The 26,517-nt window shown below is 36.4% G+C and overlaps 2 protein-coding genes across 2 annotated transcripts; one reads left to right on the forward strand and one right to left on the reverse strand.

Moving 5' to 3' along the window:
* The first annotated feature begins 1,344 nt into the window (after positions 1–1,344).
* Positions 1,345–1,691, forward strand: LOC149165695 (uncharacterized). Its single transcript, XM_089431186.1, has 2 exons — positions 1,345–1,458; positions 1,569–1,691. Exons 1-2 carry the CDS (start codon positions 1,345–1,347, stop codon positions 1,689–1,691), a joined length of 237 nt encoding a protein of 78 aa, XP_089287312.1.
* A 9,921-nt stretch (positions 1,692–11,612) lies between these two features.
* On the reverse strand, positions 11,613–12,385 carry LOC149165696 (uncharacterized). Its single transcript, XM_089431188.1, has 2 exons — positions 12,124–12,385; positions 11,613–12,013 (listed from the first exon to the last, which is right to left on the reverse strand). The coding sequence occupies exons 1-2, from the start codon at positions 12,235–12,237 to the stop codon at positions 11,891–11,893; spliced, it is 237 nt and encodes a 78-aa protein (XP_089287314.1). The 5' UTR covers positions 12,238–12,385; the 3' UTR covers positions 11,613–11,890.
* Between the last annotated feature and the right edge of the window lie 14,132 nt (positions 12,386–26,517).

Raw genomic sequence — 26,517 nt, forward strand, 5'->3', positions numbered from 1 at the left:
AGAAAGGAAAATAGTCAGCCATAAAAACCAGTTGCAAGGGCAACCACAAACTAATAGAGAGTCAATGGACTTTGGCTGATTCCTCAACAACTTTTTCATCAATAGTTTCGATCCGTACATCATTGAAGCTTTCCTTCTGCTCTTCTAATTTGTCAGCACTGATTTTTCTGTTATATATCTACAGAGAATCCCGGAGGCAACTTGAATCCTTCTCTTTGACTTTTTATTTCGCCGCTTTCATGAGGATCGGTAGCGCGATTCGCGACGATATTCAAAACGCAACACGTCATTTGTCGCTGAGGTCATCTGCACGACGTCACCAGACCGAATTCTAGAACTGTGGAAGTTTTAATTAACACGCAACCCAGGATTTAATTTTGGAGTTATGCGCTTTTATGGAGTTTCTGGTGTTCGGAAAAAATTGGGTAAAATTTTGATTTTGGTTATTTAAATTAGTTTTTTAGTGTATATATCGATCTATCATTTTGAAAAAATTTAAAGGTATTTTTATTGTGTACTGATTATTTGTTAAATTTTTGATTTCAATAAATATCTACCCAATTTTAGAGAAATTAAATCAGAAAAGAAAATTTTATTAAAAAAATTTCCAAAAAATCACACTAAAAACAACTCATTTAATTTTGATTGCAAAGTGCTTAAAACTTACCATAGAAACTGGCCAGCAATATTTTCTATGCTATTGGGTATTTAATGTCTGTAAGACAGTATCTGACAGTACTACGAAATGGATAGCCGCCATCCACCATACATAAAACCATGCTATGCATCCGGAGGCCCATCTGAGATGTGACGACCTATGCATGCATGTTACGGATTTGAATTTATATTTACCGCTCAGAAATGGCTTAAGGTTCCGTCGCAGGTCGAGCCCAGGGCAAGTGCTATTTCATGGACTATAGCATCATTAAGAGACTCTGACGACAGTCTTGGGAGACGGGTTCTGACCTCGGCTATGGCTGTCAACCCGTGTGCGCCCTTTCCCGACGAACAGATTCCGATTAATAAAAGAATGTGTCGATGTCTCTGTATGTATTCGCATTCTCATTCATCCACCCGCATACCATCCATACATCACTCATTTTGAATTTGGAAACCCGCCTAAATACTGACTCGCGCCTTTCTCTCCTATTTATTGCCCTCCACTTCCTCCCTGCTTTATCAGTCAATATCGTCTGAATGCTTTTGAAATCGGGAATTTTTGTCCGAATCTCTCCAATTTTCACACTGTACTCAAAATTCGGTGTCAACTGAAGGGAGTATCAATCTCTGTTTCTGCGATTCATACAAATTTGTGGCAAATCAGCAGATAAAGAAGTAAAAAAAATGGCAGTGAATACGCCTGTGTTCACAATAGCACCTGCGGTTGCCGCAATTGGGGCTTTCTGCAGGTTCGAATCTCATCGCCTTCCATCAACATCAGATACAGATGGCCATCATGTAAGTATATGAAAAATTGCTTCTTCATCATTTTGGGTTCTGCAAAGAGGGGAGGGGTTACTGTTTCTTGGGGTTAGGGTTTCTAATTATGGTGGTTTTTGGGTTCACAGGATCAGAGTTACAGTCGGCAGGGCGGTGAATTAAATAGAAAAGCAAAGGAGGAACGGACGACAGTAAAGTTTGCCCCCGAATTTGACGGTCTCCACTGTTATGAGACGTTGGTTAGGTTCTGATTGCTGTGAGGATGAACTTAACCAGCCAACAAATTGAATTTCACTGATGTGATAAATTATGTAAAATATATTCATTTAAATTATATTTTTGGACGACTTTCCCTTCTTTGTATTTCCTGAACAATTTCTTAATTTAATTCTTCCGATTATTTTTTAATGATTATCCCACAGTTTTAGCTCGCCAAAATTTGGGCATTCGAATTCTGCTAAAATCGCCCAAAATCGTGGATTCTAATGACACAAATTCAGAGGGCCATTTAAAACCTTTACAGCACAGAATCTGTATCATGGAGTCGCAATGCTGGCAGTTTGTATTTTAAAATGCTTTTTATTTTTTGTGCATTTTTTTCACAATTTTCCCCCAGCGGTATAATATGCAGAATTCGGTATATAATTTGCAGAATTGAAATGTTCAATGTTTTTGGTTTTTTTATCATTTTTTTTCTCAATTGTGTCCCACATTTGATGGGATGATATTTTCCCAGCGGTATAATATGCAGAATTCTGTATATAATTTGGATAATTGAAGTGTTTTGATAGGATATTTTCCCAACTTTTTAATATCTAGAATAATTTGGAGTTGGAGAATGGAAGTGTTTTAAGGAGTTATTGAAATTTTTAAAAAAATTGAATTCATTTATATATTTTAATAATTATAATTTTTAATAAAAATTTACAATTAACTGTTCCATAATTAAATTTTTAATAAAAATTATACCACCAAACAAATCCTCTACCAATTAACTACATTCTACAATTTACTCTAAATTCTTATAGCTAAACCAAATTAACAATAAAATTAAAATTAACAATTTACTCTAAACAAATCTTCTACCAATTAACTACATTCTACAATTTACTCTAAATTCTTATAGCTAAACCAAATTAACAATAAAATTAAAATTAAAATCTCATTCTCAACACCTCCATGATTCTATTTTTCTATAACCAGAAAAACCGTAACAATAAAATTAAACTAAAAATAAAAAATATGATTCTGTTTTTTTGTATGACTAGAAAAACAGTAACAATAAAGTTAAAATTAAAATTAAAAAATTCTCGATTCCTTCTCATGGACAATTCCTTCATGAATCTTTTTTAATAACTATGAAAAAATAATATAATTATTTAAATGAATTCATTAAATTTGTTTTCATAATTTATTAAATTATATTGGTCTTCCAGTTACCAATGTAAATTAAATTTTTAAATCATCTATATTAAACAATAATCTATATTAAATAATCTAAATTTATTGTGATTTTCCAACTTATTTATAATGGAAAAAACTTGTTTGGTCTTATCATTCCTTATCAAATTACATAAATAAAAGAAAAAAAAAAAAAGAAAAAAAGGTTATTAATAATTAAAATACAATTGAGGTGAAGTCTTGTAATGTCTTGGTATGTAGATATTTTGACTTTAAATTATTAAAAGATATTAAATTAAGGGTTTTAACAAACCATAGTGTTTGTTGAATTGTGACTCCTATGATCCATAACAGTTATAAGAAGAGCTTCGGCGTAAATCACATATAGAAAGACCTTTGTCGACGCGTTTCGAACCAGCAAGTGTGGCTCATCGTCAGGACAAGTTGAAGAAACAGATCCAGCTTTGCATGTTAAATAGTCAGCTGGATCTATTTCAACTTGTCCTGACAATGAGCCACACTTGCTGGTTCGAAACGCGTCGACAAAGGTCTTTCTATATGTGATTTACGCCGAAGCTCTTCTTATAAACCATAGTGTTTTTAATAATATTCTCTTTTAATGTAGCCAATTTTTTTTCAAACATAAAAAAATAGTGTTATATTAAATAAAAGGGTTACATGTATATATGATATAAGTGAGACATGTTGCTCTGACACAATTGTGCAAACCATTAAACATAGACGAAATGTAAAGACAAATGTTTCCGAGAGGAAACAAAAAAAGTCCATAAATCGAACTATATGAGACATTAAATCCAAAAACAAAAAAATAGAACAAAGGCCAATAATGAAACCATATAGAGAAATTAGACAAGGCATCGAATGAGAAAATATGACATATCAGAAATCCTTGGCCATGAAAATGAGCAGGAAATGTCAATATACAGACATCAAACCCAGTGTCAAGTGATCCGGATTATGAGTGTATCAAAAACACGAGAGACTATGTATATAGGGGAATGCTCCCATCACCCAAGAATAATCTTTACTTGTAAACCTACGCCCACCCGCGTGGAGTGACCCTCATTTAATGTAGCCTATTTAAAGGCATAGGAATACCATATTGTGTAATATAATTACATAAGAAATCCTTTGAGGGTCTGTTGTAAGCTATCGGAACAAAAAGCTTACAAAAAACCCAGAGTTGAATTAAAGAACGGGAGTTCCGAGAGTTTTCTTTGGAATGGCCTAGTGTAAACTATCGGGACAACCCTTGGTCTCTTCTTGCAGGGCTGCAAAACTTACAAAAACTTGCGCTGAATTGAAGAAACAGAGCGCTGATAGATTTATTTGGAATGTCATATCTCCATTTCGGAGAAAATGATGAGTGAGAATTGTAGTTAATTTTATTATATACATGGGAATGGAATGCAAATTTCGCTTTAATTGTTATGGGTTAATTTATATTTTTAAGTTTTTCCTGAACTCAAAACTAAATTCATTTTTCATTAGTAAACACTAGTTTGGAAATTCACATGAAAGATTCAGAAACTAACTAAATTTATTAATAGATATTTGGTAATTTGTGTGAGATCACCATGAGAGTGGTGTGCATTTCTCAAATGGTTAGACCAAAGTGAAAACTTGGAGTCATATTTTTAAGTTCGAAAGTTTGAAATTTTTCAAAGATAAATCCAATTGATATATTTTTGAATTAATCTATGGTTTATTTATTAAATTTTATTTTAAGGAAAAAAAGAAATCAGGTAAAAAAATCAACAACTTTCTATTAAATAAAGAGATGTTTACATATAGCATGCATGTAACATATGTGCCACATAAATCCTCATATTACATATGATTAATATCAAGATACATGGCGAGCAGGTCCGTTAAAGAAATTTCGTAGGGAGCACCAGATATATCCCAAAAATAGGCACCCACTCATCATTCGACTAGCGCCAAAAAATACTCAAACTCACAGTTAACAAGTCGGAAGATACTCTTGGTAAGTAAATCCTAGTGACACAGGAAGATATTGTGACTGGCAAGTAAATCCTAGTGACGCTCGAATAGACTTATAAAAATAACAGACGCACAGGTCTACAGTAAAAACCCATTACAAAGAGGGTTAGAAAACCCCAATTGAGAAGCATAAAATAAAAAGGCTTGAAGGCCCGTCATCAAAACCCTAATGCGACAAACTGTTGAAGGAAATGTAACTAAGTTCAGTGTTCATAAATGCACTTTTGATACTTGTATTTATTCAAGAAAAGAAATATTATTTTTATAATATATGTCAATGAGTTTCTTGCTCATTGAAATAGGTCTAGCAAATGTTAGAGTGTTATAGGAGGGTCAAAGAGTCAAAATAATTATGTTGAGGACCTTAAGGGCATGTTACTACAGGTACACTTACGTCAAAGAAGACACCTTCAAGCAAAGTCAAGTCTCCTCCAAGCATGTGGCACCATCAAAAGAAGCCTACCAAAGCAAATAAGTCAAGTCGGCCTACATTCTTCAAGTCGGCCTAAAGGAGGGACAATCCTCTATATATAGAGGTTGTCCACTCCATCATAACATCAAGCTTTCATCTTTGAAATCAACGAAGGTAGGAAGTCAAGAAAAGGGTGAAGGAAGGACAAAGAAAGGTTCTCCAAGTGCAACGAAGAAGAAGGGTGCACAACCGAGCCTAAGAGGATTGTTTCTAGGGAAATATGCAGTCACACGTGCGAAGATAAAGAAGGTATCTCTGTTGCCATAGAAGCCCTCCACCACAGTCATACATATCTCATTGGTTGGGCTAGTAAAGTGGGCCTATAAGGCCTCTCACTCAAGCGAAAAGGAAGCTCACTCAAGTGAAGAATAAAATAGGACCTCCACATAAGAGTCTTGAAGGAATCCCCTCACACGCGTGAAGAAATAGTGATACACTATTGTCATATCAAACCTGCAACTATATCTCAAGAAAGAGCTCGGTTGGAGGAAGGATAAAGTACTCTTCATATGTAAAGGAATATACCAAGGAGCAAAGAGGAATATCTCTTATAGAAGAAACATAACAAGGACTACTATCAGTTGCCAGAAGAAGGACGAAGTGCTACGGAGCAAAGTGTTGGAAAGAGGAAGACTAAGTGTCGGGGAACAAAGTGCAGAAAGGAGGAAGGACTTGACTTGTGCTTGGAGGACATTCTAGTCAGGGGCCTAAGGTTTGGCTTTGATCAATAAGAGAAAATTACCAAAGGGTTTTCCTCTCAAGAGAAGAGAGATTTTGGCCCTAGCAGAGAGCAAACATCTTGTGTTCTTGTCTTTTGTATTTTGGTAGCATTTTGATGAAGTACACATATGCATTAATAATAATAAGAAGAAGATTAAGTTAACAAGAAAAAGTAAAAAGACTCCACAAATTGTTATCAAGTCAAGAAGAATCACACTACACCTAATTTCCCTTGATCCTTCAACATGGGATCAAAGCTAAGGTGACACATCAAGGAAAGGGCATCTCAAGAACACTCATCAAGGAAGGACATCTACAAAAGTTGAAGCATCAAGCCAAGAAGTCTCAATCACTTCAAGGAAAAGAAGGTCTACCATCTATCACTCATCAATACTACAAAGAAAGAAGAAGAGCCTTATATAAAGGCACCTACAAGAAGAGAAAATCAAAGAAGGACCCCTACATCATCTACAATCCATCAAGGAAATCTCATCATCAAGCAAGTCCGCTTAGAGAAAGAAACTTGAAGAACATCAAGATCTAAGGAAGGCAAGCCATCAAGTCTTCAAGGAGAAAGAAAGTCCAGTACATCTCAAAATATATCAAGTAAGAGAATATCTTCGAATATTATTTTTAGTTCAGGTCGTTGGGAATTGACAAAATAAACCAATAGTGATCATTCCGATGGGAAATGAATCCACTTATTGACATCATGCGGATGACGTCAGCGACTAAGAGAATATCTTCGAATATTATTTTTAGTTCAGGTCATTGGGAAGCGACAAAATAAACCAATAGTAATCATTCGAACTTCGGGCTGAAGTGGCATTCAATGCTAACCCATTTTCTCGGGCAAGTGCTATTTAGTGGACTTTCTTTCTCCTTGAAGACTTGATGGCTTGCCTTCCTTAGATCTTGATGTTCTTCAAGTTTCTTTCTCTAAGCGGACTTGCTTGATGATGAGATTTCCTTGATGGATTGTAGATTATGTAGGGGTCCTTCTTTGATTTTCTCTTCTTGTAGGTGCCTTTATATAAGGCTCTTCTTCTTTCTTTGTAGTATTGATGAGTGATAGATGGTAGACCTTCTTTTCCTTGAAGTGATTGAGACTTATTGGCTTGATGCTTCAACTTTTGTAGATGTCCTTCCTTGATGAGTGTTCTTGAGATGCCCTTTCCTTGATGTGTCACCTTAGCTTCGATCCCATGTTGAAGGATCAAGGGAAATTAGGTGTAGTGTGATTCTTCTTGACTTGATAACAATTTGTGGAGTCTTTTTACTTTTTCTTGTTAACTTAATCTTCTTCTTATTATTATTAATGCATATGTGTACTTCATCAAAATGCTACCAAAATACAAAAGACAAGAACACAAGATGTTTGCTCTCTGCTAGGGCCAAAATCTCTCTTCTCTTGAGAGGAAAACCCTTTGGTAATTTTCTCTTATTGATCAAAGCCAAACCTTAGGCCCCTGACTAGAATGTCCTCCAAGCACAAGTCAAGTCCTTCCTCCTTTCTGCACTTTGTTCCCCGACACTTAGTCTTCCTCTTTCCAACACTTTGCTCCGTAGCACTTCGTCCTTCTTCTGGCAACTGATAGTAGTCCTTGTTATGTTTCTTCTATAAGAGATATTCCTCTTTGCTCCTTGGTAGATTCCTTTACATATGAAGAGTACTTTATCCTTCCTCCAACCGAGCTCTTTCTTGAGATATAGTTGCAGGTTTGATATGACAATAGTGTATCACTATTTCTTCACGCGTGTGAGGGGATTCCTTCAAGACTCTTATGTGGAGGTCCTATTTTATTCTTCACTTGAGTGAGCTTCCTTTTCGCTTGAGTGAGAGGCCTTATAGGCCTACTTTACTAGCCCAACCAATGAGATATGTATGACTGTGGTGGAGGGCTTCTATGGAAACAGAGATACCTTCTTTATCTTCGCACGTGTGACTGCATATTTCCCTAGAAACAATCCTCTTAGGCTCAGTTGTGCACCCTTCTTCTTCGTTGCACTTGGAGAACCTTTCTTTGTCCTTCCTTCACCCTTTTCTTGACTTCCTACCTTCGTTGATTTCAAAGATGAAAGCTTGATGTTATGATGGAGTGGACAACCTCTATATATAGAGGATTGTCCCTCCTTTAGGCCGACTTGAAGGCCGACTTGAAGAATGTAGGCCGACTTGACTTATTTGCTTTGGTAGGCTTCTTTTGATGGTGCCACATGCTTGGAGGAGACTTGACTTTGCTTGAAGGTGTCTTCTTTGACGTAAGTGTACCTGTAGTAACATGCCCTTAAGGTCCTCAACATAATTATTTTGACTCTTTGACCCTCCTATAACACTTTAACATTTGCTAGACCTATTTCAATGAGCAAGAAACTCATTGACATATATTATAAAAATAATATTTCTTTTCTTGAATAAATACAAGTATCAAAAGTGCATTTATGAACACTGAACTTAGTTACATTTCCTTCAACAGTTTGTCGCATTAGGGTTTTGATGACGGGCCTTCAAGCCTTTTTATTTTATGCTTCTCAATTGGGGTTTTCTAACCCTCTTTGTAATGGGTTTTTACTGTAGACCTGTGTGTTTGTTATTTTTATAAGTCTATTCGAGCGTCACTAGGATTTACTTGCCAGTCACAATATCTTCCTGTGTCACTAGGATTTACTTACCAAGAGTATCTTCCGACTTGTTAACTGTGAGTCTGAGTATTTTTTGGCGCTAGTCGAATGATGAGTGGGTGCCTATTTTTGGGATATATCTGGTGCTCCCTACGAAATTTCTTTAACGGACCTGCTCGCCATGTATCTTGATATTAATCATATGTAATATGAAGATTTATGTGGCACATATGTTACATGCATGCTATATGTAAACATCTCTTTATTTAATAGAAAGTTGTTGATTTTTTTACCTGATTTCTTTTTTTCCTTAAAATAAAATTTAATAAATAAACCATAGATTAATTCAAAAATATATCAATTGGATTTACCTTTGAAAAATTTCAAACTTTCGAACTTAAAAATATGACTCCAAGTTTTCACTTTGGTCTAACCATTTGAGAAATGCACACCACTCTCATGGTGATCTCACACAAATTACCAAATATCTATCAATAAATTTAGTTAGTTTCTGAATCTTTCATGTGAATTTCCAAACTAGTGTTTACTAATGAAAAATGAATTTAGTTTTGAGTTCAGGAAAAACTTAAAAATATAAATTAACCCATAACAATTAAAGCGAAATTTGCATTCCATTCCCATGTATATAATAAAATTAACTGCAATTCTCACTCATCATTTTCTCCGAAATGGAGATATGACATTCCAAATAAATCTATCAGCGCTCTGTTTCTTCAATTCAGCGCAAGTTTTTGTAAGTTTTGCAGCCCTGCAAGAAGAGACCAAGGGTTGTCCCGATAGTTTACACTAGGCCATTCCAAAGAAAACTCTCGGCACTCCCGTTCTTTAATTCAACTCTGGGTTTTTTGTAAGCTTTTTGTTCCGATAGCTTACAACAGACCCTCAAAGGATTTCTTATGTAATTATATTACACAATATGGTATTCCTATGCCTTTAAATAGGCTACATTAAATGAGGGTCACTCCATGCAGGTGGGCGTAGGTTTACAAGTAAAGATTATTCTTGGGTGATGGGAGCATTCCCCTATATACATAGTCTCTCGTGTTTTTGATACACTCATAATCCGGATCACTTGACACTGGGTTTGATGTCTGTATATTGACATTTCCTGCTCATTTTCGTGGCCAAGGATTTATGATATGTCGTATTTTCTCATTCGATGCCTTGTCTAATTTCTCTATATGGTTTCATTATTGGCCTTTGTTCTATTTTTTTGTTTTCGGATTTAATGTCTCATATAGTTCGATTTATGGACTTTTTTTGTTTCCTCTCGGAAACATTTGTCTTTACATTTCGTCTATGTTTCATGGTTTGCAGAATTGTGTCAGAGCAACATGTCTCACTTATATCATATATACATGTAACCCTTTTATTTAATATAACACTATTTTTTTATGTTTGAAAAAAAATTGGCTACATTAAAAAAGAATATTATTAAAAACACTATGGTTTATAAGAAGAGCTTCGGCGTAAATCACATATAGAAAGACCTTTGTCGACGTGTTTCGAACCAGCAAGTGTGGCTCATTGTCAGGACAAGTTGAAACAGATCCAGCTGACTATTTAACATGCAAAGCTGGATCTGTTTCTTCAACTTGTCCTGACGATGAGCCACACTTGCTGGTTCGAAACGCGTCGACAAAGGTCTTTCTATATGTGATTTACGCCGAAGCTCTTCTTATAACTGTTATGGATCATAGAAGTCTCAATTCAACAAACACTATGGTTTGTTAAAACCCTTAATTTAATATCTTTTAATAATTTAAAGTCAAAATATCTACATACCAAGACATTACAAGACTTCACCTCAATTGTATTTTAATTATTAATAACCTTTTTTTCTTTTTTCTTTTTTCTTTTATTTATGTAATTTGATAAGGAATGATAAGACCAAACAAGTTTTTTCCATTATAAATAAGTTGGAAAATCACAATAAATTTAGATTATTTAATATAGATTATTGTTTAATATAGATGATTTAAAAATTTAATTTACATTGGTAACTGGAAGACCAATATAATTTAATAAATTATGAAAACAAATTTAATGAATTCATTTAAATAATTATATTATTTTTTCATAGTTATTAAAAAAGATTCATGAAGGAATTGTCCATGAGAAGGAATCGAGAATTTTTTAATTTTTATTTTAACTTTATTGTTACTGTTTTTCTAGTCATACAAAAAAACAGAATCATATTTTTTATTTTTAGTTTAATTTTATTGTTACGGTTTTTCTGGTTATAGAAAAATAGAATCATGGAGGTGTTGAGAATGAGATTTTAATTTTAATTTTATTGTTAATTTGGTTTAGCTATAAGAATTTAGAGTAAATTGTAGAATGTAGTTAATTGGTAGAGGATTTGTTTAGAGTAAATTGTTAATTTTAATTTTATTGTTAATTTGGTTTAGCTATAAGAATTTAGAGTAAATTGTAGAATGTAGTTAATTGGTAGAGGATTTGTTTGGTGGTATAATTTTTATTAAAAATTTAATTATGGAACAGTTAATTGTAAATTTTTATTAAAAATTATAATTATTAAAATATATAAATGAATTCAATTTTTTTATAAATTTCAATAACTCCTTAAAACACTTCCATTCTCCAACTCCAAATTATTCTAGATATTAAAAAGTTGGGAAAATATCCTATCAAAACACTTCAATTATCCAAATTATATACAAAATTCTGCATATTATACCGCTGGGAAAATATCATCCCATCAAATGTGGGACACAATTGAGAAAAAAAATGATAAAAAAACCAAAAACATTGAACATTTCAATTCTGCAAATTATATACCGAATTCTGCATATTATACCGCTGGGGAAAAATTGTGAAAAAAATGCACAAAAAATAAAAAGCATTTTAAAATACAAACTGCCAGCATTGTGATTCCATGATACAGATTCTGTGCTGTAAAGGTTTTAAATGGCCCTCTGAATTTGTGTCATTAGAATCCACGATTTTGGGCGATTTTAGCAGAATTCGAATGCCCAAATTTTGGCGAGCTAAAACTGTGGGATAATCATTAAAAAATAATCGGAAGAATTAAATTAAAGAAATTGTTCAGGAAATACAAAGAAGGGAAAGTCGTCCAAAAATATAATTTAAATGAATATATTTTACATAATTTATCACATCAGTGAAATTCAATTTGCTGGCTGGTTAAGTTCATCCTCACAGCAATCAGAACCTAACCAACGTCTCATAGCAGTGGAGACCGTCAAATTCGGGGGCAAACTTTACTGTCGTTCGTTCCTCCTTTGCTTTTCTATTTAATTCACCGCCCTGCCGACTGTAACTCTGATCCTGTGAACCCAAAAACCACCAAAATTAGAAACCCTAACCCCAAGAAACAGTAACCCCTCCCCTCTTTGCAGAACCCAAAATGATGAAGAAGCAATTTTTCATATACTTACATGATGGCCATTCGTATCTGATGTTGATGGAAGGCGATGAGATTCGAACCTGCAGAAAGCCGCAATTGCGGCAACCGCAGCTGCTATTGTGAACACAGGCGTATTCACTGCCATTTTTTTGACTTCTTTATCTGCTGATTTGCCACAAATTTGTATGAATCGCAGAAACAGAGATTGATACTCCCTTCAGTTGACACCGAATTTTGAGTACAGTGTGAAAATTGCAGAGATTCGGACAGAAATTCCCGATTTCAAAAGCATTCAGACGATATTGACTGATAAAGTAGGGAGGAAGTGGAGGGCAATAAATAGGAGAGAAAGGCGCGAGTCAGTATTTAGGCGGGTTTCCAAATTCAAAATGAGTGATGTATGGATGGTATGCGGGTGGATGAATGCGAATGCGAATACATACAGAGACATCGACACATTCTTTTATTAATCGGAATCTGTTCGTCGGGAAAGGGCGCACACGGGTTGACAGCCATAGTCGAGGTTAGAACCCGTCTCCCAAGACTGTCGTCAGAGTCTCTTAATGATGCTATAGTCCATGAAATAGCACTTGCCCAAGAAAATGGGTTAGCATTGAACGCCACTTGAGCTCGAAGTTCGAATGATTACTATTGGTTTATTTTGTCGCTTCCCAATGACCTGAACTAAAAATAATATTCGAAGATATTCTCTTAGTCGCTAACGTCATCCGCATGATGTCAATGAGTGGATTGATTTCCCATCGGAATGAACACTATTGGTTTATTTTGTCGCTTCCCAACGACCTGAACTAAAAATAATATTCGAAGATATTCTCTCAGTCGCTGACGTCATCCAATGATGTCAGTAAGTGGATTGATTTCCCAACCTGCAGTTGTCAGCCGGGTGCACGTACCAATCCCCATCTCAGGTACGTGATCGTCGGCGCCGCCTCTAGTTCGGTGCATTTGGATTTTCTGGCTGTGCCATTTGCTTGTTGGCATTATGACTAAAGTGTTGTCCTTGATGGCAACCCATTCAGATGACAGGTCACTGTTCTTCAAGTCAGCAGCAGAAGTTGATGATCAGCTATCAAATATTGAAGGAAATAAGGAGGACGCAGGTATACCTTACAGAAAGTGCGTACCCGCAGGCACACCATGCAGAAGCCGCGTCCAGAGACGCAGGCCAGCCGTTCAGGAGGTGTGTCCACCCAGTGCACACATTTTAAGGTAGAGAAAAGCCACGTGGGGGTTTCTTGTGTTTTACTCTTGGTATCTAGCCGACGGTATTGTGTTATTGTGGTGTCGGCTCATGGTATTGTTCCATGATTTGAGGAGGAGCTTGCCTATATAAAGAAAGGAGATCATTTGGTTTATGTATGTCTTTGGTTGAATATCTTATTGGGTGAGATCTGGTCTAGATCTAAAAGGCGAATCTACTGAAGGACTGAGATCCCTTTGGCGCAAGATCAGATCTATAGATCTGACTGTTTGGGTTACTCTTAAAGTCTTGAAATCATTCATACCCGAAGGGACGCAGGTACAGTGAAAGGAAAGCGCGCCGGGACGCAGTGTAGAATCTGTAGATCTGCGTGGGGACGCAGGGCAGACGAAGTTCAGGTGCGTCTGGGACGCAGTTCAGTGACTGGAGATCTGCGTGGGGACGCAGAGCGATCAAGGTTCAGGTGCGTCTCTGAAGCAGAAGGACGCGGCGCGATAGTGTTTTTGGGTGCGTCACTGTAGCAGAAAGACGCGGCGCGATAGTGTTTTTGGATGCGTCCCTGAAGCAACAGAACGCAGAGCAGTTAAAGGAACAGTGCGTGGGCACGCAGCGCAGTAGAAGGATATCTGCGTGTGGACGCAGGGGAGCAGAAGGTTAACTGCGTCTGGTCGCAGGCCACAGAAGGAAAAACTGTGTCTCTGTCTTAAGATATTCTGTTGATTGAATTTCTCTGTTGATAAGGTGTTCTGGGTTACTTCTGTTATTGCTGATCTGATATCTGTAGTAGACTGTAACTGTTATGTACTTGTTGATCATCTGATGCTTTATGAAAAGAAGTAGGGGGTTGTAGCTCCCTTCCAGGAGTAGACTGGAAAACGAGAAAGAGAGAGAGTTGTAGCTCTCTGCAGGTTGCAGCCTGCGTACTGGTAAAGGACTGCACCAGTACAAAATCATTGTAAAAGAAGTTTCTAATTTGAAAGAAGATAGAGACATATTGCAGCAGGTGGTTTTCACCCACATTGGGTTTCCACCTTACATCTTGTGTTCTTTGGTGTGACTATCTGTTTTTATTTGTTCATGCTCATTATTTTATGGTACTGACATGCAAAAATAATTCAAAGATCAAATAAGGAAGATTTATTTAATTGCTAGATAATACTGATTCACCCCCCCTCTCAGTATTATTTCCAACAATTGGTATCAGAGCAGGTCCTTCAAAGAAGCTTGATCACTTGAAGGTAGATCGTTCATCATGAGCAACTACGAGAGAGAAGCATCAATCAGGCCACCGGTTTTTGATGGAACAAACTTCAATTATTGGAAGGTAAGAGTTACTGCATATCTTCAATCTCTTGGTACAGAAGTTTGGGACATTGTAGAAACAGGCTATGCTTTTCCTTCAGCTACTCCTACAGATCCAGCTGAGAAAAAGAAGTATGAAACAAATGCAAAAGCAGTCAGTACTCTATTAGGAAGTATATCCCAAACAGAATTCATGAAGGTAATGCACTTCAAATCAGCAAAAGAGATATGGGACAAAATGGTCACAAGCTATGAAGGAGATGAACAGGTAAAGCGAGCTAAACTTCAAACTCTCAGGATTCAGTATGAGACTCTCAAGATGTATAATGATGAAAGTGTGGCTAATTATTTTCTTCGGGTAGATGAGATTGTTAATTGTATGAAAAATTTGGGTGAAGAAATAAAAGAGGCTATAGTAGTTGAAAAGATTCGAAGATCATTATCCCCCAAGTTTGAATCTAAAGTATCTGCAATAGAAGAAAAAGAAAATCTCTGAATTCTCACTATGTCTCAGCTACATGGAAGTCTAAGTGCTTATGAAATGAGAAAGGGAGGTCCATCAGACAGAAGGGAAGCTGCTTTCAAGGCATCAGGCAAAGAAGATTACTATGAAGCAAGCCATGTTCCAGAAGAAGAGGAAGAAGAATCAAATTTTGTCAGAAATCTTCAAAGGGGTTCGGGAAGGTTCAGAGGTAAGCTACCTTTCAAATGCTTTGCTTGTGGAAGAGTAGGTCATTATGCTGCAAAATGTCCTTATAAGGATAAAGGAAAGGAACCTGCTAGATGGAACAAGAAACAAAGTGCAAATAAGAAAAGCTACTACACCCATGAAGATAGTGATGGTCTATCAAACAGTGATGAAGATGAACGAGGTAATGAATATAAGTTATTAATGGCATTTGAAGATGATGATTATATGGATGCTATAGATGTGGATAACCTTTATGATGAAATTACTAGACTCAAGAGATGTATAGAAGAAAAGAATGTGATCATTGATACTCTACAATTTCAAATTGATGAAAAGGAAAAACATCTTGAAAAACTAGAAGGAGAAATTGTTGGTCTTAGAAAAGAGATTGAGAAAACAAAAGCTATTAATCTTAAGTTTGTCAAAGGATCTGAAACTTTGGATAAGATTATCAATGTGCAGCGGTCTCCTCTAAACAAGACAGGTCTGGGATACAATGGAGAAACCTCTCAAGCATCCATCTCAAAGAGTTATCTTGATGCAGCAAGAAGAAATGAGCAAAAGAACAATGAATATCATCAGGTAAAGCAGGGACGAATTACAAACAGAAACTATCAAGGGCAATCCATCTTAAGGGTGAACCAACCACAGGTAAAATCTTCTCAATTTGGTCCAAGAATAGATGAAAATAGAAATTACAATCAGTTGGCTAGTAGATTCGATAACCGCAGAAGTTTCTTCAATGGACAATGCTTTTCTTGTCATAACTTTGGTGACAAAGTAGCTCAATGTGTTGCATATAAAACAATCATGACTAGGGAAGCTCAAAAACAAAGAAGTATGACAGGGATTACAAAAAGGACCTATAACAACTTTTCGGTTCTTGAAAATTAAGTCGAATGTTCTATTTGCAATAAATTTGGTCATGAAGAATCTGAATGCAGGAGCAGGTTTCAGCAGAAAAAGGAGCAAGCCTCAAGCACCAAAACATGGAGAATAAAGGAATCTCAAACAGAAAGATGTGGAATAGCATTTTATGCAGAGGGACAGGAAAATCTATGGTACATTGACAGCGGATGTTCGAAGCATATCACAGGTGATAAAGAAAAACTTGAATCTTATTCTGCTCTAGAAAAGGGAAAGAAAGTTTCTTTTGGAAATGATACTCCTGCAACTATAAAAGGAAAAGGCATTGCTCAGTTAAAAGAAAAGGTCAAAGCCGGAAATGTTTTGTATGTTTATGGATTGAAGCATAATCTTCTAAGTGTCAGCCAGATGTGTGATCAAAGAACCGAGGTTATTTTCAGATCGAATGGATGTCTTGTTCGTGATCTTGATACAGGTAAAACAGTACTCAAAGGCAAAAGAACTCCAAATAATCTGTACATATTTGAAGAAGGACAACAACAATGCTATCTGAGCAAGGATGAAGAGCACTGGTTATCGCATCGAAGGTTGGGACATCTAAGCTTCTCACAAATAAGGAAAGCATGCAAATACCAGGCAGTTCGTGATCTTCCAGATATCAAAATTCCTGACAACACCATATGCAGATCATGTCAGTTTGGAAAACAAACCAGAACTAACTTTCCTGAGAAAGAAGGATCAGCTAGCATGCCTCTTGAGCTAGTACATATAGATACATGTGGTCCATTCAGGAAAAGAACACCTAGAGGAGAGGAATACTTGATATTATTTATTGACAATTTCTCCAGGTTTGTCTGGTTAGGACTTATGAAGCACAAAGATGAAGCATTCGAAAAATTCAAATCCTTCAAAGCCTTGGTTGAAAATGAATCAGGTCACAAAATTAAGTGCCTCAGATCCGACAGAGGTGGGGAATTTACTTCAAATGAATTTTTCGATTTCTGTGATGAACATGGGATAAGGAGAGAATTCTCTACAGCTAGAACTCCTCAGCAAAATGGAGTTGTTGAAAGAATGAACAGAACAATCCAACAAATGGCTCGTGCTATGCTTGATGAATCAGGAACTCCCGCAACTTTCTGGGGTGAAGCTGCACATGCTGCAGTTGTTATTCTCAACAAAACAAATGTCTGGGTGAACAGCACTCAAACTCCTCATGAGCTTTGGAGTGGCAGGACTCCTTCCGTAAAGCACTTCAAAACCTTTGGGAGCAAATGCTATATCAAGAATACTGATGAGCAGCTTGGAAAACTTGAACCTAGAGCAGATGAAGGCATTCTTCTTGGCTACTCTCCATATAGCAAAACATACAAGTGCTACAATAAAAGACTTGGTAGAATTGTTGACAGCATTTATGTAGTGGTTGATGAGAAGGGATATTTTTCCTAGGCAAGTCCATCATGAAGACATCGAAGAAGATGAAGGATACCCTCAAAGACAGAATGATGAAGAAGAAGAACCTCAAGAAGAACCTCAAGAAGAGCCAGAGGAGCAAACAAGAATAGAAGAAAAGACTCCATCCAGATATGTTCAGAAGAATCATCCAGAATCTCAGATTGTGGGGCAGAAAGAAGCAGGTGTACAAACAAGAAGAATAGTTGCAGAAGCTTCAAGCTATTTGGCATTACTCTCCTCTACTGAACCACAAAATGTGAAAGAAGCATGCAAAGATGAATGTTGGGTGAAAGCAATGGATGAAGAACTTGAGCAAATCGAAAAGAACAACACTTGGGAGCTGGTTCCTAGACCAAAGGATAAGAATGTTATCGGAACAAAATGGGTCTTCAAAAATAAATTGAATGAAAATGGAGAAGTAATTAGAAACAAAGCCAGACTTGTTTGTAAAGGGTATGCGCAGCAAGAAGGAATAGACTTTGAAGAAACTTTTGCTCCTGTTGCAAGACTTGAGGCCATCCGAATGTTCCTTGCTCTCTCAAGTTTTCAAAACTTCAAAGTATTTCAAATGGACGTGAAATTAGCCTTTCTGAATGGAGACTTGGAAGAAGAAGTATACATTGAACAGCCAGATGGGTTCATTCTTGGAAATGATCCAAATCTTGTATGCAGATTGAAAAAGGCTCTCTATGGTCTCAAACAAGCTCCAAGGGCCTGGTACTACCGGTTGGACAAATATCTTCATCAACAAGGTTTTTCAAAAGGTTCAGTAGATAGCAATCTGTATATAAAAGTTGAAAATGACAAATTGCTAATACTTGTTGTGTATGTAGATGACATTATTTTTGGCGGCAATGAAGAAGCTATGAGTCAAAGCTTTGCCTCGGTCATGCAGAAAGAATTTGAAATGTCCTTGCTAGGAGAACTAACATATTTCCTTGGTTTGCAAATCCAACAAAAAGAAGGAGGAATCTTTTTATCTGAAACCAAGTATCTCAAACAGATTTTGAAGAAATATGGCATGGAAGATGCAAAACCAGTATGTACACCCATGGTCACAGGATGTAGTCTCAGTGCAAATGATGAATCTGCAGCAGTACATCAACCAACCTACAGATCTATGATTGGAAGTTTACTATATTTGACAGGTACCCGACCGGACATCATGCGTGCAGTTGGAATAGTTGGAAGATTTCAGGCAAATCCGAAGGAGACTCATCTTCAGGCAGTAAAGAGAATTTTCAAATATCTTCAAGGGACTCAAAATTATGGCTTATGGTATCCTAGAGATACAGATCTTACTCTTCATGCTTATACAGATGCAGATTGGGCCGGAAGCGTGGATGACAGGAAAAGCACAAGTGGTGGTGCGTTCTTTATAGGTTCCAGACTGGTATCTTGGTTAAGCAAGAAACAGAGTTCGATTGCCTTGTCTACAGCTGAAGCGGAATATGTTGCTGCTGCATCTTGTTGCACCCAACTTCTTTGGATGATGTAGACTTTGCAGGATTTTCAAATCACTTGTACTCCACCTATCCCCATCTTATGTGATAACACAAGTGCAATCAACATTTCAAAGAATCCGGTTATGCATTCAAAAACCAAGCACATACCAATCAAGTATCATTTTCTCTGGGAACAAGTGCTTGAACAGGAGGTCAAGTTGGAGTATGTTCCTTCTAAGGAACAAGTTGTTGATATTCTCACCAAACCATTGCCCAGGGACACCTTTGAGTACCTCAGGCAAAAGCTGGGGGTTGTTGATGCATCATCTTGTTGTTGAATCTTTTCTGATTGATGGTACAGGTTCAGGGGGAGCATATAATGCATTGTTGGCATTATGGAGGATGGTCAGAAGGAGGTCTTGGAAATAGCTGCAATATGTCTCTATCTCTTTCATGGTGGATTATGGTTCTTTGTTGCAAATCTGGTTCATATTCAGGGGGAGCATGTTCTTAGGGGGAGCATACCCCTTTTGCCCTTGATGTCAAAGGGGGAGAATGAAGCTGAAGTTTGTGAGGTTGCCATCAAGTCCAAAGGGGGAGATTGTTGGCATTATGACTAAAGTGTTGTGCTTGATGGCAACCCATTCAGATGACAGGTCACTGTTCTTCAAGTCAGCAGCAGAAGTTGATGATCAGCTATCAAATATTGAAGGAAATAAGGAGGACGCAGGTATACCTTACAGAAAGTGCGTACCCGCAGGCACACCATGCAGAAGCCGCGTCCAGAGACGCAGGCCAGCCATTCAGTAGGTGCGTCCACCCAGTGCACACATTTTAAGGTAGAGAAAAGCCACGTGGGGGTTTCTTGTGTTTTACTCTTGGTATCTAGCTGACGGTATTGTGTTATTGTGGTGTCGGCTCATGGTATTGTTCCATGATTTGAGGAGGAGCTTGCATATATAAAGCAAAGGAGATCATTTGGTTTATGTATGTCTTTGGTTGAATATCTTATTGGGTGAGATCTGGTCTAGATCTAAAAGGCGAATCTACTAAAGGACTAAGATCCCTTTGGCGCAAGATCAGATCTGTAGATCTGACTGTTTGGGTTACTCTTAAAGTCTTGAAATCATTCATACCCGAAGGGACGCAGGTACAGTGAAAGGAAAGCGCGCCGGGACGCAGTGTAGAATCTGGAGATCTGCGTGGGGACGCAGGGCAGACGAAGTTCAGGTGCGTCTGGGACGCAGTTCAGTGACTGGAGATCTGCGTGGGGATGCAGAGCGATCAAGGTTCAGGCGCGTCTCTGAAGCAGAAGGACGCGGCGCGATAGTGTTTTTGGATGCGTCACTGTAGCAGAAAGACGCGGCGCGATAGTGTTTTTGGATGCGTCCCTGAAGCAAGAGAACACATAGCAGTTAAAGGAACAGTGCGTGGGCACGCAGCGCAGTAGAAAGATATCTGCGTGTGGACGCAGGGGAGCAGAAGGTTAACTGCGTCTGGTCGCAGGCCACATAGAAGGAAAAACTGCGTCTTTGTCTTAAGATATTCTGTTGATTGAATTTCTCTGTTGATAAGGTGTTCTGGGTTACTTCTGTTATTGCTGATCTGATATCTGTAGTAGACTGTAACTGTTATGTACTTGTTGATCATCTGATGCTTTATGAAAAGAAGTAGGGGGTTGTAGCTCCCTTCCAGGAGTAGACTGGAAAACGAGAAAGAGAGAGAGTTGTAGCTCTCTGCAGGTTGCAGCCTGCGTACTGGTAAAGGACTGCACCAGTACAAAATCATTGTAAAAGAAATTTCTAATTTGAAAGAAGATAGAGACATATTGCAGCAGGTGGTTTTCACCCACATTGGGTTTCCACCTTACATCTTGTGTTCTTTGGTGTGACTATCTGTTTTTCTTTGTTCATGCTCATTATTTTATGGTACTGACATGCAAAAATAATTCAAAGAACAAATAAGGAAGATTTATTTAATTGCCAGATAATATTGATTCACCCCCCCTCTCAGTATTATTTCCAACAGGGCGCACACGGGTTGACAGCCATAGCTGAGGTCAGAACCCGTCTCCCAAGACTGTCGTCAGAGTCTCTTAATGATGCTATAGTCCATGAAATAGCACTTGCCCGAGAAAATGGGTTAGCATTGAACGCCACTTGAGCCTGAAGTTCGAATGATTACTATTGGTTTATTTTGTCGCTTCCCAATGACCTGAACTAAAAATAATATTCGAAGATATTCTCTTAGTCGCTGACGTCATCCGCATGATGTAAATAAGTGGATTGATTTCCCATCAGAATGATCACTATTGGTTTATTTTGTCGCTTCCCAACGACCTGAACTAAAAATAATATTCGAAGATATTCTCTTAGTCGCTGACGTCATCCAATGATGTCAGTAAGTGGATTGATTTCCCAACCTGCAGTTGTCAGCCGGGTGCACGTACCAATCCCCATCTCAGGTACGTGATCGTCGGCGCCGCCTCTGGTTCGGTGCATTTGGATTTTCTGGCTGTGCCATTTGCTTGTCCCGCCACGTGTCGGTCGAACGTTTTCTTCGCATTCGAGTCAAACCACAGTTTCACGAATAGACGGAGGAATGACAATCGTCACTGCTGACACAACGATGTGGGTAAAGCTCAAAATGCTTCTCCCGACTCGTGAACATAACGCCAATGAACATACCTCCACGTCAGCAAAACTGTGATGTTCATATTTCATTTAAATCGCTGATGTAGAGGACTAAAATATGGAGTTGTGTTTAGTGCCAATTTTTGGAAGTTTTTACTGTGGTTTTTTTGTTAAATTTTTCTAAAATCTGGCAGCAATTTATTGAAATCACAAGCTTGATGGGTAATTCTGTGCAATCAAAGTACCGTAGGGGTTTCCAAGGTGTGGAATCCATACATACAATGAAAAAACTAGTTTAAATAACAGAAATCAAGGTTTCACCTCAAATTTTTCCATTTGATTCCGGCACCAGAAAGTTCAAAAAGTCGCACTAAAGACAACTCCCTAAAATATCAGTGCACCATATACTCATGTCTTTTCATTATCTGGTCACTCGTATTTGTTTTGAGTCATTTTACTCATAGATAGGTAGGTGAGAACAAGAGCTACGTACTATGTAGCTTGTCTTCACTGCCATGTTAAAAAAATAGTGAAATTTTATGATTACAATGTTATATATTACAAGAATTAGCTATTATGTTTTATAATTATCAATTGTATGACATGTAGTTAGAAATAATAGCATTACACTGTTATTTTTCCATGATGGCAGTGAAAGTGTCACTTGTAACATATGGGGTAAAAATCATGGATTTGGTTGACACTCAAAACCAATTCAACAATTTCAAACATTGTGAAATCACGCAAAAGATTAAGAACTTTGTTACTCTATTGTTTAAGTCAAATACATGTTGACAGTGAAAGTGTCACTTGTAACATCTGGAGCAAAAATCATGGATGTGGTTGATACTCAAAACCAATTCAACAATTTCAAACATTGTGAAAGCATGCAAAAGATTAAGAACTTTGTTTCTCTATTGTATAAGTCAAATACAAAACAAAAGGGTGAAATACAAAAATTAGTAAACTAGAATGCATATGGGCCAACAATATGGCAGTCTGCCCCATGTCATCCTACCATTGGGATATGAGTGTTTTGTAGGATTTCATTTTTAATCCTGGATTGAGAGCATAGGCAACATTAGCAAATTCAATTCATTCTAACCCAACTTATAACATATGATATAGTTTAACAATAAAAGTCAAAATCAATTATCCTATACTAAAGCACTCAAATAATTTATGTAATGACTTTAAATATCTCAAATTCCATTGACATGGTCAGGGACCACTATTCCTAAAAACAAAAATTATATTTCTTTTGTAAGATAACAATCCGGTTTGAGCATATAGGAGAAAATTTGGTCAAATTTGGAGTTTCACGGAATGCATGTTAAAACCCCACACAAATGGGAACTTTAATATTACATGAATAAGGGATCTCAAAGCTTAGTTTCACAATTTTTTTCAAAATAAGATAATTCAAATCGCAGACTTTAAAATGAAAGTCGTGGAAGCAATTTTAACATGTCAAGGCAAAATGCGAACATTGAAAATTTTGGTTATTTCAATGTTATGAAAAGAAATGGAAACCCAGTCCAATTAAGTTAAAACAAATGACACCAATTTCAATCAAACAAATTGGATTTAGTGCAATCCAAACAAATGAAGGAATATCACTAAAGTTACCTCTCTTATTGTGAAACACATTGGGCATGAATCCTTTAGAGTACAAAGTTTGGCATTATCTCTAGAAATTTCTAATTCCAATTTTACCTCTTTCCTCTGAGAGAATTTCAAAATTTAAAATGAAAAAAAATCCACTAGTTAAGAGATTAGACACAAATTCGAAATAACCTTCTTCGACTTGTCAACAATATAACTTCATAGCATATCATCTTTGTTCGTCTTAAACAATCCAATTTACATTCAACTTTTATCTTTATCCATTAAATAGATACTTCATTGCACCAAGGAAAAAATATATGCCTTATGATGGATGTGTTGAATATTTTCTACCCTAGTTCACTTGAAGACTCTTAGGAATCAAGATTCAAATTTTTCAATTTTCATTCATACCAACCTGGATAAGCTGAGAATTGGACATCGAGTGCATCACTCTATTCCCATCAAGTGCCAAAATTATACCCATCTTCAAAATGCAATTGTATATTCAAACTGTCCATTCTCAAGTTGATAATTAAGGTTTTGCATATTGTAAAATGTCTTCAGATTTTGGCTGTGAAGATGATATCAGATGCAGGTTTTGTGTATTGTAAAATGTCTTCGGATTTTGGTTGTGAAGATGATATCATATGCTATGTTCTATACAAAACATGAATTCCTTTGATGAAACTCAAAACTTTTGTTTGGATGAATTCTGCAAGTCACTCGGTTTAATAGGTGAAAATCAATAATTTTTTTCCTTTTTGGCATTCACGCTTGTAAATAGAAAAACTGTAACTAAACGGAAAGTAAAAGTTTCGCAATATTTGACCCCCTCGAAAGATGCTAAAAGGTGAAATCAAATTTTGTACTTTCTTTTCAGTTTTGGGCCTTGTAAATGGAAAAACAATAAAGAGATGAAATGGAAAGAAGATTATTTGGAATATTTGGTTGTCTTTGAAAATGCTGAAAAGTTTGTGGTTCCATCTTTGTAAGCCAGGTAAAATAAGCTCCAAAATGTATTTTATATGTACAATTGACATGTAGCAGAAAATCTTTACAAACTACAGTGAAAACATCAGAGAAACTCATAACCCTTTTAAAGAGACATTTCAAAGCCTCTTAAAAATAAGATATAAAATTAGTTAGAAAGTTATGTGAGAATAAAATTGTCTCTGAGGTCACATTATCTATTTGCATTGTGTTGTTTGCAAAATACCTTGCCACAACTGCAAGTAGATGAAATAGTCAAGGAACGCTGATCTTTATCACTAAACTAAATCAACTTGTATCAGAGGAACCAAATTTCCATAAGTACAGACACATTTAAAAAAAAGGATTTGCAGAGACAAGAGATTAACTTGTACAACTTTTCCCAAGAATTCATTAAGAAGCTTCCTAGTGCAATAAGCCCTTTTTCTCTTCCTGTTTCTCTGTTTTGAGAAACAGGGGTCATCTATCAACATACAAAGCTTCAATAAGATATGCCATGAGAAATTTGCAAGCTACAACAAATGAATTACATAATTTGAAATGCCAGATTTTCTTAGGTGACAAATAATTATGGTCATACTCTATTTTGAGTAGAGATCAAGCAATGCTACAACAATTGAAGTGCATTATTATTTTATTTTCTAGTCCCATTTCACAAGTAGATCTCTGACCTAAAGAAAGGGTAACTAAAACAAGAAATTTTGGATGCTAACCATTCAATGTTCATCTCATCTAATTGCATTAAGAAAAATTTACAAAAATTTAAAAGTAAGCTTCAGATCTCTTGTACTTACCCTACTATTATTGGGAGAAGGCTATTTCGTTGCAACTACAACTTAACATATGCTCTTTGAAGGGAATAAAAAAAGCATCCCATTCAGTAGCTGAAGTTTTCGATTGTCATTCCAAAAAGAATGATTGGAAAAAGCATCCCTTTTAGTTGTTGAAGTTTTCGATTGTTATTCCAGAAAGAATGATTGGTCGATATTGTACCGACATAGGATTCAAAGTGAAAAATATAACAAACAGCATATCTTTCATCGCTTCAAAGGTAGTCTATATACAAAACCTCATAGGTTGAACATATAAAATCCTTTATTAACATTCTCATTACAAAGATTTTCATTCCCTTTCCCATGTGCATACAGTAAATTGAAGAACTTGGTGGTTAATTCCCATGTGCATATTGTAAAATGAGTTGTGTAGAGTAGGAAATGTTTATTTTTTGCTAAGGAAAGATGTGTATGGCCATTTTTTGTTGAGGAATATTCTGTGTAGTTGGTATGTAAATTGAATTTTCTACAATAGAATGCACATGACTATTTTTGTTGATGATTATTTTTTGAAGTTACTTTAAAACATAGTACCATATTAGGCAAGTGAATATAAACAATTTATTTTAAGAACATGTTAGAAAGTATCAAATCGTAAGGAAAGAAGTTGAATGCACAAAAATCTAAACATAGGCTTACCCAACTCCTTGTATATCCACGAACTCAAGAGGAGGAAGGGGTAGGCTGCTTCTCTACATAAATTATATGTTGTGAATCCTTGATGTCGTTCAAAATTTTACTAAAACAATAGTTTTGGGTTATTATCACAGAACTCCTACAAATCAATTTTTTATAATATACCACTGCTTAACCTTGAGAAAGGCACAATCCATTTTGGTACAATACATTACCATTAACTTTAAGTTTGAGAAAGATATAATCCATTTTAGTACAATACATTTTATAACTAGGGTTTAGTTTTTGCAAAATACTCTTTTATTAGGAACTGATCAATTTCGGCATATCAAAGACTTAATCACATGATTGCCTCTTTGGTGTGATTGTCATTGGGAGGATAGTTGTATGCACAGAAGAAATTTAGTTATCGGGAAGGTTTTACATACACAACTATTCTGTTACCAGAAAAAGGCCTTATGTTTTCTACTTTCCCAGTTCCTCCCATCCATTTTTAGCAAAAATGTTGCCGCAAGCAATCAAATGTGAACATGAAGCAAATTGGTTGATATTGTACCCACAAAGGATGCAAGGTACAAAATGTAAAAAGTAGTGTATCTTTATTGCTTCAAAGCTATTTTATATACAAAAATTCACACGGTGAACATATAAATGCCTTTCTTGACATTCTCATTACAAAGATCCTCATCCTCATTCCTGTTGGAAATTAGATTGCTACTGAGGGGGAGGGAGGGTGAATCAGT

Source organism: Pinus tabuliformis, chromosome 5_1 (assembly GCF_031772625.1).
Source record: "Pinus tabuliformis cultivar Carrire ecotype Pingquan chromosome 5_1, CPIR1, whole genome shotgun sequence".
NCBI lineage: Eukaryota > Viridiplantae > Streptophyta > Pinopsida > Pinales > Pinaceae > Pinus > Pinus tabuliformis.